Genomic DNA, 16,892 nt, shown 5'->3' with positions numbered 1-16,892 from the left:
TTGCGAAGAAGAAAATTGTAAAATTTTCATATCCTTCTGTACCTTACTATTTGCATGGTTAAAAAGCCCTCATATTTCTAGTCAATCTCTCCTAGAAGGCATATTCAGAGAGGGAGAGAAAGACATGAGAAAAAAATAGCTTCGCTTTTTCAGAGAAAGGCCTAATAAGGAAGTGCCGTGAACTCTAGGGTGAAGGAAACTACATTATCCAGCTTTGTTGAAAGCCTGCTAGTTGAGCAATTGGCTAAGCGGAGACAATTCGAAGGTGAGCAGCAATAGTGGTAAGTGGTTTGAAAAGGAACAGAGTTATATTTGTTCCAGAGAAAAGACATAAAAGAAAGAATATAGCAACAAAGCGATATTATAAAAGAGCTGGTGATCTATTCTCCTATTAAGCATTCATGACATGAATCAGCCCTAATCTTTAAGATGGAGCAGTCAGAGTTTAGAGTAAATACGTGAAAAAAGAACCTTTAACCCAAAGAGTAACCACGTAAAAGAAAAAAGACCAGTAAAGTCACTCAAAGTAACAAACTGATGGTAGAATTGAGGTCTAGATTCAGACACCTGAATTTTGGTGACCACAGTGTAGGTATGCCTAAGTTTCCATTTCATCCAGTGAGTCTGGAGAGATACTCAACAGATCAGATGTAAATGTCTGGTGCCACTACAGGCCTTTCCAGGCTCCATTGTCTGTATTGACTAGGTCTCAACTGACCGTAGTGGGAGGTCAGAGGTGTAAAGAACATGTAGTCACCTAGTTTAGGAGATGTCTAAATATGGAGCTGACTTCTACTCAATCTACTCCTTCAGAAAAATTTAGGGACAGTGAAATAAATCCTGCAGTGATAAATTAAGTTAACTTTATGAGTTACTTATGTCTGTTTAAAGTCCCAAGACTGTAACTTTGATACTTTATTGCCCAGTTCTTGTTTTTTGCATCTGCAATAGTCATTCTTTGTTGAACAGGTTCTCTGTTGTCTGCATGCACTGGTCCCTTGTGTCCCTCGTACTGAAATCAAAGCGTATCAACAGTGCTCACAACTGCAAAAATGTAGTTAGACACGCACATGGAGAAATGGCTATGTCCCTGATGAGTAAACAACAACCTCTGGAAAAGTTTTTGAGAAGAGAATTAACCAGTGCACAAGGTCTCAGTCTTGCGAATGAAAACTGAACTGGAGACCTTTCCACTGAGGCTGATCAAAGAGAACAAAACGCCAACAAGCACAAAACATCAACAAGCACAAAACATCAACAAGCAATCTGGGGCCTGCAGGAGGTTGCCAAGAGGAAGGTCAAACTCCCCAAGGTTTCCCTGCAGATTATGTGAGGGCATCACCCCTGCAGGGTCTGCTGTCTGCCTAAGCTACCTGCACTGACTCCCTTTAGATGATATGCGGCAAACGACGAAATGCTGCCTATACTGCCCTGGGATTGTCCTTTGTTTCTCAACGTCTTTATCAGGGTTGGTTTTGCCAAGGGATGAAAAGCCCCTCTTGAATGGCTGTTCAATTCAGGTTTTGTCCTTCCTCCTCTACACGTACTTTCAGGTGGGTGAATGTACGTATCTCTCGTGGGAGGAAGTCTTTGAATCAGGGAACAAGATGACATACCCCAGAAATGTTTAACTCCACAGAGACTCAAGAGAAACTGCTCCACACTTTTCATCTTGATTTTTAAGTATTTTGCTGGAACCATCAAGCTTGGCTTTAACAGCTTTTACAATTAATAACATAGAGGCTTTACTGTCTTAAGCATCGAACTTAATAACATGGGAAAAGGGCCGGGCTCTTCAGAGCAGTGATTTTAGCCTTTCCAAACACATGAGCTTTTGTTACATCTAAGGGAAGTAGATAAAAATGGTATTGTTTTCTACGGAAAAAGTGACAACATTCAGAACCGATGTAATTGTTGTAGATGACACTCTAGAAAATGGGAATTAACACTTCTCATTATGACAAACAGCTCTAAAGAGAAATTCCTTCATTCCTACTTAGTGTACAATGCACACAGTCTATTTGCAGCTGTTCTTTCTTGTGCGCTATCGAGACAATGACAAGTAATTAAAAAATTTAGAAGGAACTGCAATATCTAATGTGTCCAGACTTGTGGGGTTATGAGGTTGCCTGTTAGCTTTTACTGCATACTGCTGCGATACGCGATATGAGCTATATCAAATTTCTTTTATTTGCATTTAGGCAGTTACCATTCCCACTCATCCCATCCTTGGCTGCATGTTCCATTTAGGCATCTGCTGTTCTCACAGAGAAACATGGCCAGATCACACAGGAGCTTTTGGAGTCTCCTTTTGTTTAGCTATTGGCTGTGAAACATAGCTAGAGTCTCATCCGAACTGATAACCCAGTGTTTATGAGAGTCATGACTTTTTATAATGTTGTCTAATAATGTTAACTGAGAAGAGCTATAAAGTTTGTCGTAACGCAAGAAGGAAAAAGCTCTTTCCACACACTTCTTGTAGGAAGGACATTTTATCCATTTGTTTCCTCGATGCTGTTGTCCGGAACAGCATGTGACAGTACGTGTAGCACATGCTGAAGGGAAGGACTGCAAGATACCGCTGGTCCTTTGCTTTGGTTAGGGGACAAATGGTTTGAAGATTCAGATTCCTGAAGCCACATTACAAAATCTTGGCAGGGCTTGATGATTAACAGCCTATTGCCAGGTGTCAAAGGAGGTGCCTTTCTCATCAGCAAGTTGGCTATGTAAGAATATCACAATCTTAATGCCTGCTTGCCCTGTGCTCCCTGAGCTGTAGAAGGCTGATTCCAGGGCTGTATTTGTATTTTTTATTTGTATTTTTATTTCCAGGGCCAGTTTGTATTTTCATGCCTTCCCAGTATCATTGTGGCTTCATAAACACTTAGCTCATCCTGTAGCATGCTGGAGAGAGGTGGAACAACCTTCCCTGTAGATTTTTTTGGCATGGTACCTGTTATTGCTGCTGCATGTATCTTTTAAGTGAAAAATTGTTTTCCTCCATAAAATTTTTACAAAAAAATATTTATAACATTCTTTCTTAAAGTAGCACAATTAATCTAAGTGCAGCTGATGCTTACACTGGCGCAATCAGTCGGCTCACCATTAAGGCCACACGAGCACCACTAACTTGCACAGGAGTGGGTGGGAGTGCATGTCTGAGGATAAAAGCTGCAGGGAAAAAAATCCGCGTTCCTTGACAGCAGCTGTCAGCTGCTAGATCTGCTAGGCTACATCATGAAACAACATCTCCTGACACTGCTTTGTCATTTGAGCTGTCTTTTAGCTTAGGTAATAGGAACTACAGGTCTCAGATTCAGTGCCCTTGTCTATATGGAGTACGAGTAATGGTTAATAAATCATCTGGATCCTAACACATGATTTTTTACCTCCTGAATGGAGAGCGCATTAGACTTACATTCCATTGTGAAACCCAACCACGTAACAAAGACATGTGGTAAAAAGCAAGAGCTACAAAACAATTTGTATTACCACCGTGTCTTGTTGACATCAACATTTATGCTTACAAGTGACACTGTCCAGCCCCATAGTAATCCATTAGACATATCTAATACACGGAAAGGCAAATTTTATAGTTTAATAATTTTGTTTCTTCCGAATGTCATCATAATATCTTTTTTTTTTTTTTTTTTTAAAAATATTCTTTATTAAAAGGTTGTAGAGAAGAAAAATATCCAGAAGAAAACCATTTATATGGCAATAGGACACATATCTCAACAAAAAGTATTGTACTGTCTTTTAGTATATTGGTTTCCATAAATTTCAGTTAGTTTGGCCAGGAAGGATGGAGTCATACCTTAAGAACAAGAGAAAGATAGACATAGGTACTGGACACTGATTCCATAATGGCATGATCCTAAGATAGTCCTTATTTTACCGGAATAGAAAACGAAAGCAAAGCAGCTCCTACAATTCAATTATGTTCTAAAATATCAGAACGGCCCCATCTGACTTTGATGTCTGTGATGCTATGCCCTGGTACACTTTCACTTCTCTAGGACTGCTTTGTGTCATCCGCTGTTGAAACCTCATGTAATTGTTCTGCACTGTTTCTGCTTTCTGTTCATTTTGATGTTTCTTTTTCCATTTTGTTACTTTTTTGCTGTTTCAGAAATTACTTGGCAACTTCAGCAAAATATACATTTCTCATCAATACTAGTTATTGCAGCTAATGACATGGAAAAATTCAGAAAGCAAGCTCACATACCATTTATTTTTCAGCTTTATATGACTAAATCACTGCAGAACAACAAGAGAGGAAAGAGCAAGGAGGTCATCTATTCCGGTCAAAACAAGGAATACGCCTTGTCAGGGACTTACAAGACTCCAATACTAAACAGCACAAGCTAGATAAAACTTCTCCTGGGAATTTTCTATAGGTGGGAGTAATGGTCACTTTCTGAAAATCAAATCTCTTCTAGTAGGCTTGTAGGTGGGTACTTAAATACTGATGGTGTGAAGGACATTCAGCCTATTCATAAACATTAATCCAAAAATTACCTTAAAATATCTCAGCAATGGCATCAGTGACTTGACTGTACTTATCTTAGAATTGGTATTGCTGATGGTCAGATAATTTTGAAATCATTGTCTGGACCACAGAGACTCTCTATGAATTGTGAAGCTTGTAAGGACATTTTTAGGGTCCTCTTACAGTCGTTCAGGGTACTAAGGAAAGTTAGTATAATTTTTCCTTAGTACCCTAAAAATTCTGATCCTGAATAAGAAAGAGAAACGACCTTACAATGAGTAAGTATTTTCAGAGCTCAGGAGAAGTACTAGTCTGACGAATTTGGAGCCTGGAGTTCTTTATTTAAGCAGAGATGACTGTACTGAAGACCAGTTGGCAGAAATGTCTCATCACTGTAGGAAGCTGAAACTATTTCACTCCCCTTTATTTATTTCACCTTTGTCCACTTCCCTGGGACAACCAGCAAGGGTTGCTAGTCAGTGGCAGCTGTAATAATGGCTTTTTTTTTTTTTTCATTAGACACCTCTCTCATTAGCAAGGAGCTGAGAACACAGGAGGCACAGGCCACCAAAACCTGATCAATGAGCTATCAGTCCCATTCACTATCAATCAGCACAGCATTTGAACATTCTGGTTTAGAGATGAAGAAAGCCATACAGATTTTCAGAAGGTAGTTTTATCAATAGTGAATCCAAAAGCCATCTACTAAGGATGGGAAGCATAGGTTTCCTTCTCAGCAGTTTCTTCTAGGAAAGCTCCCATGCCTGAAGTTCCGAAAATTTTTTGGGATTATTTTTCCCCTGTGTAATTTACAGTTCAGGGTCTGATTCCCATCTCTCTAGCATTGTCTGTAAATCTCATTATTCTGTTTTGAGTCCTTGTGACCACTCCAGATCTGCAAGGAATGGGAGAGAAGGCAGAGGATGACTTTTAACTCAATTTTACCTTAGATTTCTACTTGAAAGCAAAATGTGGGGGCTATCCTCTAATGATAAGAAACAAAGATCAGCAGCAAATGCGAAGGAACAACATCTAAAATCTGAAATGTAAAATGTGTTTTCTACTGCACGTGGGTTGAGCAGATGGGGTGTTTTGAGACAGGAAGGTGTAGAGAATGTATGTGCTGGTCCTGGGATGTGTTCCCTGGCACCTACAAAAGCATAAGTGCATGTAGCTATTGTTTCCATGCACCCCAATAAGGAGCAAAAGTCTTAGGAAACAGCTCACCTACAGAATCACAATATGGATATGGATTGCGAAGAACAATATAAAGTTTGCATGTTCCTTCACTCACTGGATTAACCAATATGTCATACTTTGAGTTTGATCATCGAAGTACCAAAGGAACAACACTGGGAACAAATTTCTATTGAGATCACGGGTTTTTAGAGAAAGGCACTAAGATGAAAGAAAGTCTGGATAACTGTGAAACATTCCTGAGCATCTCACTTTCAGCCAATTGCTTCCTGTACAGAAAAAAAGCTGACTAAAATGCAATATCTAGCCAAAGGTTTACGGAGAAATTTTCATTGTGAGGTTATAATTTGCCCTTTAAAAATAAAGCCTCAGTTATTGTGATCATAATTTTTATTTAGGAAGCATTTTAAACTACTTTTACAATGAAGAAGGAAGGTCATGTGATTTCTAAAATTCAGATCACTCTTTTTTTAAACCAAATCTGAACTTTATCCTCATACCAATTTAGAGGGATTTTCATATTCTTAGCACCAATATAAAAAAAAAAAGATGACTTTATAGTATTTAACCCTCTTAAAGTGTCCTTTCCAATCCCAGTCCAATCTGCTCTTACTTTAGAGGTTGCAAAGTACTGAAGGTTGATTAAAATCTAGATCTGTAAGAGCTTGATAAAGCCTACACAACATATAAGCTTCTTTATAAAAAAAAAGAAAGAAAGAGTCCATCAGTCTGCAGAGAGCTGCTTAAAGCTGTGGGAAATAGAGGCTGTTGCAGAGGAAAGTGTGAAAAAAAAATCCTCTGGAAGTAGAGGTAGAAGGGAAACAAATGGTCAAACAGAACATTTTTCTAATGGAAAAAGAGATTAAGACAGGATTACAGTTTTTCCACAGATAACAACTAAGAGAGACTGAATATGCCAACAGCAGACTGTTCTGAAGACTGAGGGATGTATTCTCCTTCTACATCCTTCATACCCACACTGGAAATCGGGAATGTGTGTTCATACCCGGAAAACAAAACAACCCTCTTCTCACCTGGATAAATAGTTCTTTAGGGTGGTTGAGCTCAAATCCTTAGTGGAAAATGAAAGAAATAAAATCCAAACTGTTTTGACTTTCAAAATGAGCTTTATTTGAATTTGTTGAATCCCCTATGAGAAAGAGATTAGCTGGAAATAGTCCAGTAAGCCAGCGGCAGGACTTGCACAGAGGAAACGTCTGCTAGGCTGTTCTCATAGAGGACTCTTCTCATTAGACCATTTAATGAAGAAAAGGTTTCTCGTACCCCACTAATCTGACCAAACCCATAATTATGCCTGCAGATGCCTGTCTTCATCCCACCTTGATGGGAAGCATCCCCAGAAGCATGGTGGATCAGGTATGATGCCAGCCTGGACCTTCTACTTCTTGCAAGACTAGAGGCAGACAGTGGTTGTTCCTACCAACTTTCTTCTTCTTCTAGCCTTCACCTCCCTTCCCTCTGCCAGTGTGCTAGACACCCAAGGAAATATACAGAAGGCTTAAGGGAGACTTTGAGAAGGAGGTTTATTCCCATATAGGAGGACCTTTTCTTGGTGGAATTTGAGATGATGTCTGCAGAGAAAGGGATCTGCTTGCTAAGGACTGTGTTGGAGGGGAATGTAAACAATACAACGAAAGAGACTAATGCATTGTGGCTTTAGTACCTTCTAGCACAAGGTAACTCCACTGAAACTGCACAAATGTACGGCTAAAGTAGAATAATTTTCTCTATTTGGCTTAAAAACTGGAGGATTTCTTTCTGATTTGAGTTTAGTCCCTCACGGTAGCCTAGCACAGCAGTGGCGGTGCAGCTTTGCGGCTGAGCAATGCGCATCAGGGGGGGAGTTTTCTTTTCATGAACGGTGCAGAACCTGCCACACTGAGAACAAGATCAAACACTTCACCAGAGGATGGATATAAGCATCATACAGATCTGGACTGAAGCCACCTGTTGTCTCAAACAATTGCAAAGGTCCTTCTTTCATAAGATACTGTCAGGTGCTCTAAATCTACCAGAATTGATGCAAATAATATGTTTCAGAGATGCTATACTAGTCCAGTCCACAGGTTATTCGTGTTAGTAGGATACAGTCTAACAACCTTGCTTAGCTTGAAAGCAGCCTCCCACCCATACTTCTCTATTGCTTTGTCTGGGCTTCATTAGTCCCATTGGTCTAGAGAGGTCTTGGATGGTGAGTAGAATTGTGGCCACGACATGGAAGTCTCTTAATTATGAGTGAAATGACTTTTCTATGAACAGCAGTCCTGTAATGCTGCAACGTTATTACATGATAAGAGGTAAATGCTGGACTGATTTTTAAAGCCATTTAGCTACTTAGCTGTGTTATTCCCTTCCTAGCTGTTTTAAGCCTCCATTTCCAGCTTCAGTCATAAGAAATTTTGTAAGTCAAATATTAACCTCCTTGCACAATGATTGTTTTCAGTTATGAGTAACTTGGCATATGTATGTGTGGTAGAGGAAGAGGCAGAGTGACAAAGTTATCTGAGAGACTCTTCATAATTAAATGGTAGTATCTAAGCATTTAAAATGTCAGACAAATCTCAAGTAAACAAGAATTGCTGGAAGAAGAGCAGGTAAAGATGCCAGAGATGTATTATAAATTCAGTTCTTCATAAAGTCATCTTTTCAATATGTGTCTGGTTTTAATACACCATTCATTTAAAACTTAGGGATTTTGTATGATGAGAAATAGAAATTAAATTTGATGCCGGTTCCTGCTCTTCATTAAGGCAGTTTCACAGCATTCTCAAAATGAGGGAAATTGCTTACTCATTGTTTTTGAAAGTTTTGCAGTAGCTAATAAAGAAAGTAAGTTATACTTTCTATTTTCATTGCCGAGATAGGATGAAAGCAGAATTTCCTGTCATGTCCTTACAATAAAATCAAGGTAAAAAGGAAGACAGTGTTTTTGAAGTGGTTATTAACAAAGTAAAGTTCTGGGCGTCAACCTTTTTGAAACACATAGCTATCAAATCAAAATATTGACTTAAAATTTCAAATGGGTAGTGGAAAGTGATGATATCATTTGAACAAAACGGACTTAAGAAAATTGAGAACCACGTCTTTGTTATTTATTCATGATTACAATGTGTTGAAAACAAAACTGCAGGACAGTTTATGGATATAACTACATATCTTAAGCACAAGCAACTAACTACATTTCGTTAGAAAATATTTAAATTAATTATTTGATCAGTAACTGATAAACTGAGACTGTTTTTACAACACATTATTTTGTCTGTGCTACTTTCTCTAGCTTGCTTCTCTGGTATTTCTGTCTTTCTATGATATTGATTTTCTGGTACTCGTCAGCAGTGGAATCTCATTTAAATAAGCCAAGCTCTGAAACGTTTTAGATCTTCACCAAAAATCTGATTTTGTAATAAAAATTGGGAAGGAGGTAGACACAGATGTTCTGTCAGTTTCACAAAGTGCTGCGATTTCCAAATGGTGTCACACAGTTGAGAGCGTTCAGTCCAGTGCATAAACATCATTAGCAATGACTGCTGGAGTAATTCTCCTTTGTACCCACAGCACTGTTCACTTTCATAATACAGTAATTAAAGTTAGAAAATTCATTGTAATTGAAAATTCTAATATGTACTTGTTAACAAACCCAGGTGCTTAAAAATAAATTTATAATTATAATTTAAGAAGTCAGATCCTTAATGAATTAGTCACTTTTGAAAATATGACTAAAACTCCTAACTTTCTGAAACACTTCTGAAAATTTTACTCAAAAGTCCTCTTGAGAGTAAATGGTGATGAGGGAGGAAGGATGAAAAAATATGTAGGAGTTTAACTGCATAGAGTTTTGGAAACACAGAAACTGGAAATTAAGTCACTTAAAAGCTTTGAAAAACTTTGGCCAGGCTCCTTAAAGTCTTTTCCATCACACACGTCTGCCCTTCGCCTTCTTCCTTCCTGTGCAGTAAGTGAATGAATTGTAATTAGTGTAAAAGCTGAACTTGCACCTGAGGATATTTTCTGTAGACAATGAACCAACGGAGCTAATTCAGATTAACAGAGACTACACGCGGCACACAGACGTTTCTACAGAGCATACGGCTTTGACTGTCAAACCGAAAAACCTCATAACAATACTGAAATAGAGCAAGGGGTCCTTAAACCCTGAAAACTGCACAAAAGGAAGACACTGCTGGAAAACTACGACGTCTGGAAAACAAACTATCACATCTAACTGTCCAAAATTTCAGCTCAGAGTAGCGCAAACAACAACAAAAAGTTTTTCACCCCTAGTGGGATTTTGGTGGTTTCACTTTCTATTTTCATCACACTTTACAAAAAGGTATAATATAAAATGAAGGCACGAAACTGCTTTCACTTAAAATACTTCAGCACATCTACGTGAAATTTATCGGGAAATACAGAACCAGCTCTTGGTTTTCACCACAAGACAGAAGCTGATATGGTAGAAACTTTATATTTTTATTCCAGAAAATCTGCCAATACTCATTACGGAATTCTCAAAAATCTCTGAAACGCAAACAGATCCTTACTCATCAGTATTATTGTTTCCTTATACAGCTCCACATGTCTGATGGTACCTCTCAATTGTGTCTGAAACATAAACTATAAAATGTTTGGCTCACCATTAGGTGACTTACCATGACTGGCTTCTTTAGGCATTACACAATACTGAATAATGATAGCAGTAGCATTTATAGTTATTAGAATGATGGATGATTAGACACGACAAATCTAAGTGATACTGAGAAACTGGAAGGGTCATTTTGAGAGCACAGAAACTTGATTTCTTGGCTTTAACAATGCACAGTAATGAACAGAAGTATATCCGAAGCATTTGTATAACCTCAATAATTATGAAAAATTGGTGTCTTATTCTGCAATTACTTGCAGAAGAGCATAAAATTCCTTGTTGTATTTCTTAACTCATGTTGTTTTTTCTTATTTTAATTTTATTGGTCTTCTGAGTTAAATAAAGTAAGGATAAAGCCAGACCCTATGGGACCTATCTGGCAAGCTGTCATACTTCATATGACGTGTCATATGCAGGACATGTCAATACAATTACCTGTTGTAGTTATCTATTATTTTCGTTTTAAGAAGTGGAAGCTGTGTAGGGTGGAAACAAACCTTAAGAGATTTTTATTATGTCACCTATTACAGTAAAAAGTAGCACTACCACCACTGAAAGCACAAAAAGCTTGACCCTGCTGTAAGAAACCTGAAGTTTAGACAGTTTATGAGAAGTAGAGGAGAAATAAATCAAAGTGGAACAGAATTGGGAATTCCTGGAATTATTGTCTGGAAGAATTACACAAATAATTATTCCTCTGTTTTCTCTGCACATTTTTTGCTCCTCAGCCATACTTATAGAAATTTTCAGAAGCCACATTATAACTATTGGCCTGCATACACTTTTCCCCTCTTTTCCCTCCTTCATATATCAGAGCTGTTTCCTAGAAAGTCTTAGAATGAATTTATCAAACCTCATCAGAATTTGATCCTTACTTTAAAATGTGATATGCATTAACAGGTAACACAATTTTTACGTTCATGTGAACTACAGATCCCCTGTATCATGAAATTAATGTCTTCAAGATGGAAAAATGCTAGCAGTCACTGAATTACTGCCTGCAGATACCGATCAGGTGAGTATGCACAAGCTGCTCAAGAAAAGCAGGGACCTAAAATGTGACATTGCCAATCTTCTTAAAGAAGATATGTTTAGAAATTGCTTAAATGAGTCACTGCTCCATAAGCAAAGGGAAAGATTAGAAGACTGAGGGAACAGACTCTCCATTCCTCAAGACATTCCAGTACTGGAATATTCTGTCATTGTCATTGTCCCAAATACAAATGAAAAGCTGAAAAGTGTGTATATTACGTGTGTGTGTGTGTGTGTATATATATATAATTTTTTTTTATAGGTGTGCATAATAACACAAAGTTCCAACAAAAATTAATCAGAAATATTTCAAAACATTTTGTTCCTAAATTTTGGGTCAGTTTTTCATTAAATTGAGTTTTAGAAGAGATTCTTTCATTTGGTGTCCTGATGTTTGTATTTTTCTCTTGTGGGCATTTTCTTTGGCCCGAATACATTTTCCCTTATGCATTTCCAGTCATATGATGCCTGTGACACACTACTTTGTTTGGTTATAGGGGAGTCTCAACGCAGTGAGGTAACTCGCCAGGAAGTTCTGCCTTCAGGGGACAGCACAGCCCTGAAACCTTGCAAGGCAATGGGCCAAGACAAAATGCACAGTTCAACACTGACTGATTAAAAACAAATATTACATATCCAAACCCTACTTACGCCCTCACCAAAAAAAAATCTGATTTTTTAAAACCCACCCAAATGGAAACAATCTGTCTTCATTTTCCTAATAGGAAATGAAACTCCAACAAAATTGAATTTCTGAGAAAAAATTTTGTCGTTGTAAATATTTCATTTTCCTTCGGAAAATAAAATAATTCTAATGGAAGATCCTCAGAATCATCTGGAACAGGGGAATCTTTTGCTAGTGTTTTATAAAGATTTTTACAATGAACTCTACAAAACAATGATCAAAGTAAAGCTTACAAAATATTAGTTTATAAAAGATTAGACAAGAAGAAGAATGCAGAAGAACCCCAAAACTCACAAAAACCCAAAAGCCATAAAAATGTGTTCCTATAGTTAAGATGAGAACAGAGCATCCTAGATAACATCTCTCATCAGACAGCAATGGCTGGAGAGATGTTCTGGCATAGGTAACTTGCATTACTCAGCACAGTCATGCATTCGTACTGAGTCATTAGTCAGTAAAGTCTAGAATATGACATCTTCATAGATCTCTGTAGAAGATCATGGCTTTCAAGAAATAAAATTGAGGAGCAATATACATATCTATAAAACAGGACAAAGATAATACCTGTGTTCATTTAAGAATGAAATAGGAGTGAAACATATATATGTGTGTGTGGACACAGGTTGTATTTTGATCTTAATACAGGTTTTTAAACAGCAGGCGAACCTTCTGAAATTTCAGTGGGAATGCAAAATATGTACAGCATACCACATCTCACTTGGTACAAAATAATAAGCAGCAAACTTATTCTGGATCAGAAAAGATGATGTATCTAAGAACAACTGTACTTACTTGGCTCAGAAGTTCACCTAACTGAGTGTGCTATTGTGTACAGTGTCCAAAAGGAGATTTTTAGGGAAGAGTTTAAGAACAAAGAAAGCACATGGTGATACTTCCCTGCAGTGGCCTCCCAGCTCCAGAAATTCATCTGTGAGCCAGAGGTCATGCTTTGGTATCTTCTCTGCCTAGAAGAGCTCAGTTCCATGAACTTGCTTAGTTTTCGCTTGACTGATACAAGTTTTAGTATCCACAACACCCTGAAAGTTGAAGTTCCCCAGCTTAACCCCTCTTGTGTAAAGAACCATTTTTAAACACCTGCCAGTTGCTGTTTCATATGATGGCCTCTTCTTCGTGTATGGGAAAGGACAATGAACAGCCATTCTCGATTCATCCTCTTTCCCAGCAAAAATATTTAAAATATCATATTGGACCCTTACACACCAGCAAAATAACAGCATGAAATTCAACCTGCACAAATCAAGTGGCATCACATTGGAGTCAGCAAGGCTACAAAAGCCTGGTCTTGTCTGATTATCAATTCCAGTTAACACAAAAATAGGATTGTTTCTCCAATACCTGTCGCTGATTTTCTGTCTCTAGTCTCAGTCTGGCTTCTACACATCTTCTGGTCTCCAGGAAGGCTTGACGTTGTGCTCTGTCTGATAGGTAGCTAATGAAGATTCCTGCAGTGTTCATACACATAAATAACACTGCCTGAGCCGCTATCTGCAATGAACAACAAATAGGATTTGATCAGACAGCAGAAGGAAAAATATCTGTTTAAAAAGAGAGAGAGAGAGAGAGAGAGAGAAAATGAGAGAATGCCTGGTCTGCAGTCATGTAGGCTGTAAAAATAATGGTTAGGACAGAATCTCTTGGATCTTAATTAGAGGCATCAAATGTGTAAAATTCTCTCTGCCTTGAGGAAGAAATACGCAGTATTTGGGGGCATTACACTCTAGTTCCACCACAAATGATGTTTCCAAGAGCTGACTCACAGGTATCTACTCAGGAATGATTACAAACGTAATTAAAATTTGGTTTTGCACTGCCTCTTTGTGATTTGTTCCATGGCTTAGTTTGAGAAGAAAGCCCTGTTAAGGAAGACAGTGTAAGTTAGCTAAGAATTAATATCACTGATAATAGTTATTCTGTTATTATCGACCAAATTAAATAAATTCATTTTCAGTTGATGCCAAAGCTGATGCCTGCACTGTCTGAATCCTGAGCTGTTCAACATAGGAAGCTGAAAGGATGACCGAATTCTTGCACAGCCTGTGCCTGTGTACACAGACTTTTTCTTCACTGAGGCCTACGTAAGAACTGCACCCTTTTTCCTTGTAGAAGGTGCGTCACAGATTCTTGGTTTGCAAACTTAAAAGAGCCAAATGGGAGGGGATCTTCAGACAGTGTAAATTTGAGTTGCTTATTTGTCTTTCACTGGTACCTGCTCTCTGTATGTCTCTAAGGCATTGACACCATTAAAGTGAGGACTGTTTGGGAAACTGAGTAAGAAACATGTAATATTTGCATGCACTAGAGACAGAACACAGACCTGCAGTTTCAGCAGCTTTATGCAATACCTCATCTGGTTATCGGTTGCGAATTCATGTGAACCTCTCTCAGTTTCCACTTCATCCTGCCTTTTCTAACTTGTGAGAGGGTCAAGAGTGAAAAGTGAGTCTGGAAGTTACTGATATTCCTGAAATGCATCATGTAGGGCCAAACCACTCTGCCTGCTACCTTAGCTAGAGGAGCCATCGGGGCACAGTGAACCAGCGGAAAGTCTGCAGACTGCAGCTCCTGGTCTTCCTGCCAAGGTCCAGGCACAGCCACCATGCTGATGAGGTCCCACTGAGTGCACCCTGCCTTGTGGGATCGCACCTCTCTCCCAGTGCCAGACCTGCTGTGGAGCAGGAGGGGGCTACATTACCCTGTGGACACGTCAGCTGCCCAGAAAAGCGTAATGTTATGGGTGATACCTACAGGATCATAAGAATATCAGAATAGCCATGCCAGGACAGATCAAGTGCTCGTCATTTAGGATTCTGTCTCTGATAGTGGACAACAGAGAGCGTCCAGGTAGGAGTACAAGGATAAAACAGTAGGTGCAAGTACAAGAGCAAAGCAAGCATTCAGTGATGTTTTGTCAAAGCAATCTTGAACACCAGTAATCTGTGGTTGCAGAACATTGTGGACTAGAGGTTGCATTTTTGTAGTATTATCTGATAATCACTCTCCCTAAAATCAAAGTGTTGCTTGTCCTAATCGAAGAGAGAAATCATTTAGCAAAACCCCCTAATCTCATTGTGATGCTGTGCCTCAGACCTGCAGGTCTCGCTCCTCACATTCACATGGTTTTGGAAGCGAGATTTGATATCAAACCAAATGCATCTGGCAGAAACTTCAGCTTTATATATTCCTGCATTTCTGAATCTGGAGTATTGTTCTTCAATAGCACAGGGAACTCATTTACAATTCATATGCCATGATTAAATAAGAATGCATATCCTGGCTCCAGCTGAAGTTTTGTTTAACCTTTTCCAGTAATAGACGTCTAGGCAAAGGTTATGAGAACCAGGGCATGATAAGCATGATCCTTGCATCTTCCTGGCTTCCAGCATCCTGTGGTTTACAGCACCTCTGACCTGGAGGTGGCATAATCTATCCATTTGCTTAACTTTTTCTGGTACCTTTCTGAAATCAATTGTACCTTTGGGTCCAACGGCATTCAATGGCAAAGATTTCTACAAGTTAATTAGGCACTTTCTGATAAAAATGTTTCCTTTTGTTTGCTTTAATTCACAGCCTTATCATTGAGTTCCCATCATGCTTATAATATGAGAAAATGACTAACCATTCCCAATTCATCTTCCTCTCACTATTCATGATTTTACTGACTTACAGCATTATCCCTTACTTTTGGGACTATTTAGTCTCACTGCATTTGTCACTATTCCACCCCTGTGCTTACTGGTTTTCCCTCCTATCTACCTTACCCTATTTTAGGCTGCCCTGGACCAGTCAGCTTCCCCCAGACACTTTCCACCTTTGCTACAAGATAAAACAGAGAATGCAGTAACTCAGCCCATGAGCTAATTCCTTTCTGGTGCAGGCGACTAAGAGTTGTATGATGAGCTGACATGAGATAAGACCAGTTCAGAGTGACATTGTTCAGCAGGACAACTGAAATCAGCTGGAGGAGTAAATGTTTCATATGTTTTTGACTGACTTGAAGATAATCTATGCTCACACACTAGGAAAGTTAGAGCATAGGCTGAAAAAAAGCAAAGTTTTTCACAGCATTTGAGATACGCGTTTCAACAGTGAAAGCAGTGGTAGGGTGCTCTTGTTTGCTTGCAAATTCAATTGCAAGCTCCTCACGAGCCCAGTTCAGTGCCCTGTCTCTGCTAATACTCAGGACTAACACCACTCACTTCAGCAGATCTCCTTAGAGCAAATGCAGTAGAATTTGGCCTTCATTTAGATTTCATAAGCACATAATTTGATTTGGACAAAGGGAATTATGGAAAACATGTTACAGGTAAAACAACAGCTTACTCAGAGGCAGTCTGCTTTTCTTACATGTAGTAGTCTGACCGAAAGCAATCAAAGCACTGTGCCTTGCAGGATAGTGCTCTGTGGCCCTTATTAGGAAAAGAATAAAAAAAGACATATAAGACCTGAGTCTCTCATTACCACTCCTTTTTCCTACAGCTTACTGTGGTAAATTCCAGAAGTCTTGCAGGATTTTCTACTGCCTGTTGGGGCCACAAGCCAGGGCAGACTCTGATTTCGTAACACTTAGGCAGTTTCCTATCTTTTTGACTGACCTGAAGATAGTCAATGCTTACATAGTAGGAAAGCTGAGGTATAATATGAAATAAAGAAAATCTTTTCACAACATTTATAAGCTTTTTAGTCTATTGGTACCTTGCACACCACTCAAATAAACAACTGTAGGTGAGACAGCAAACGATCTTAAAAAGCTGAGTGATACGTTTTGATGTTATATAGGGCTCTGGGGAGGTCTGCTTCTTGAA

At 38.7% G+C, this 16,892-nt stretch overlaps 1 protein-coding gene across 1 annotated transcript in view; it reads right to left on the bottom strand.

The window, feature by feature from the left end:
• The window catches only part of ADCY8 (adenylate cyclase 8), a 127,013-nt gene that overhangs the window by 83,099 nt on the left and 27,022 nt on the right, over positions 1-16,892 (bottom strand). The window contains exon 2 of the mRNA XM_086466217.1: positions 13,426-13,575. Coding sequence (XP_086322343.1) covers positions 13,426-13,575 — 150 coding nt within the window. The remainder of the gene's footprint in view (positions 1-13,425; positions 13,576-16,892) is intronic.

Source organism: Leptosomus discolor, chromosome 5 (genome assembly GCF_034619465.1).
Source record: "Leptosomus discolor isolate bLepDis1 chromosome 5, bLepDis1.hap2, whole genome shotgun sequence".
Classification (NCBI taxonomy): Eukaryota; Metazoa; Chordata; class Aves; order Leptosomiformes; family Leptosomidae; genus Leptosomus; species Leptosomus discolor.
This window is presented reverse-complemented; position numbering and strand designations above follow the sequence as displayed.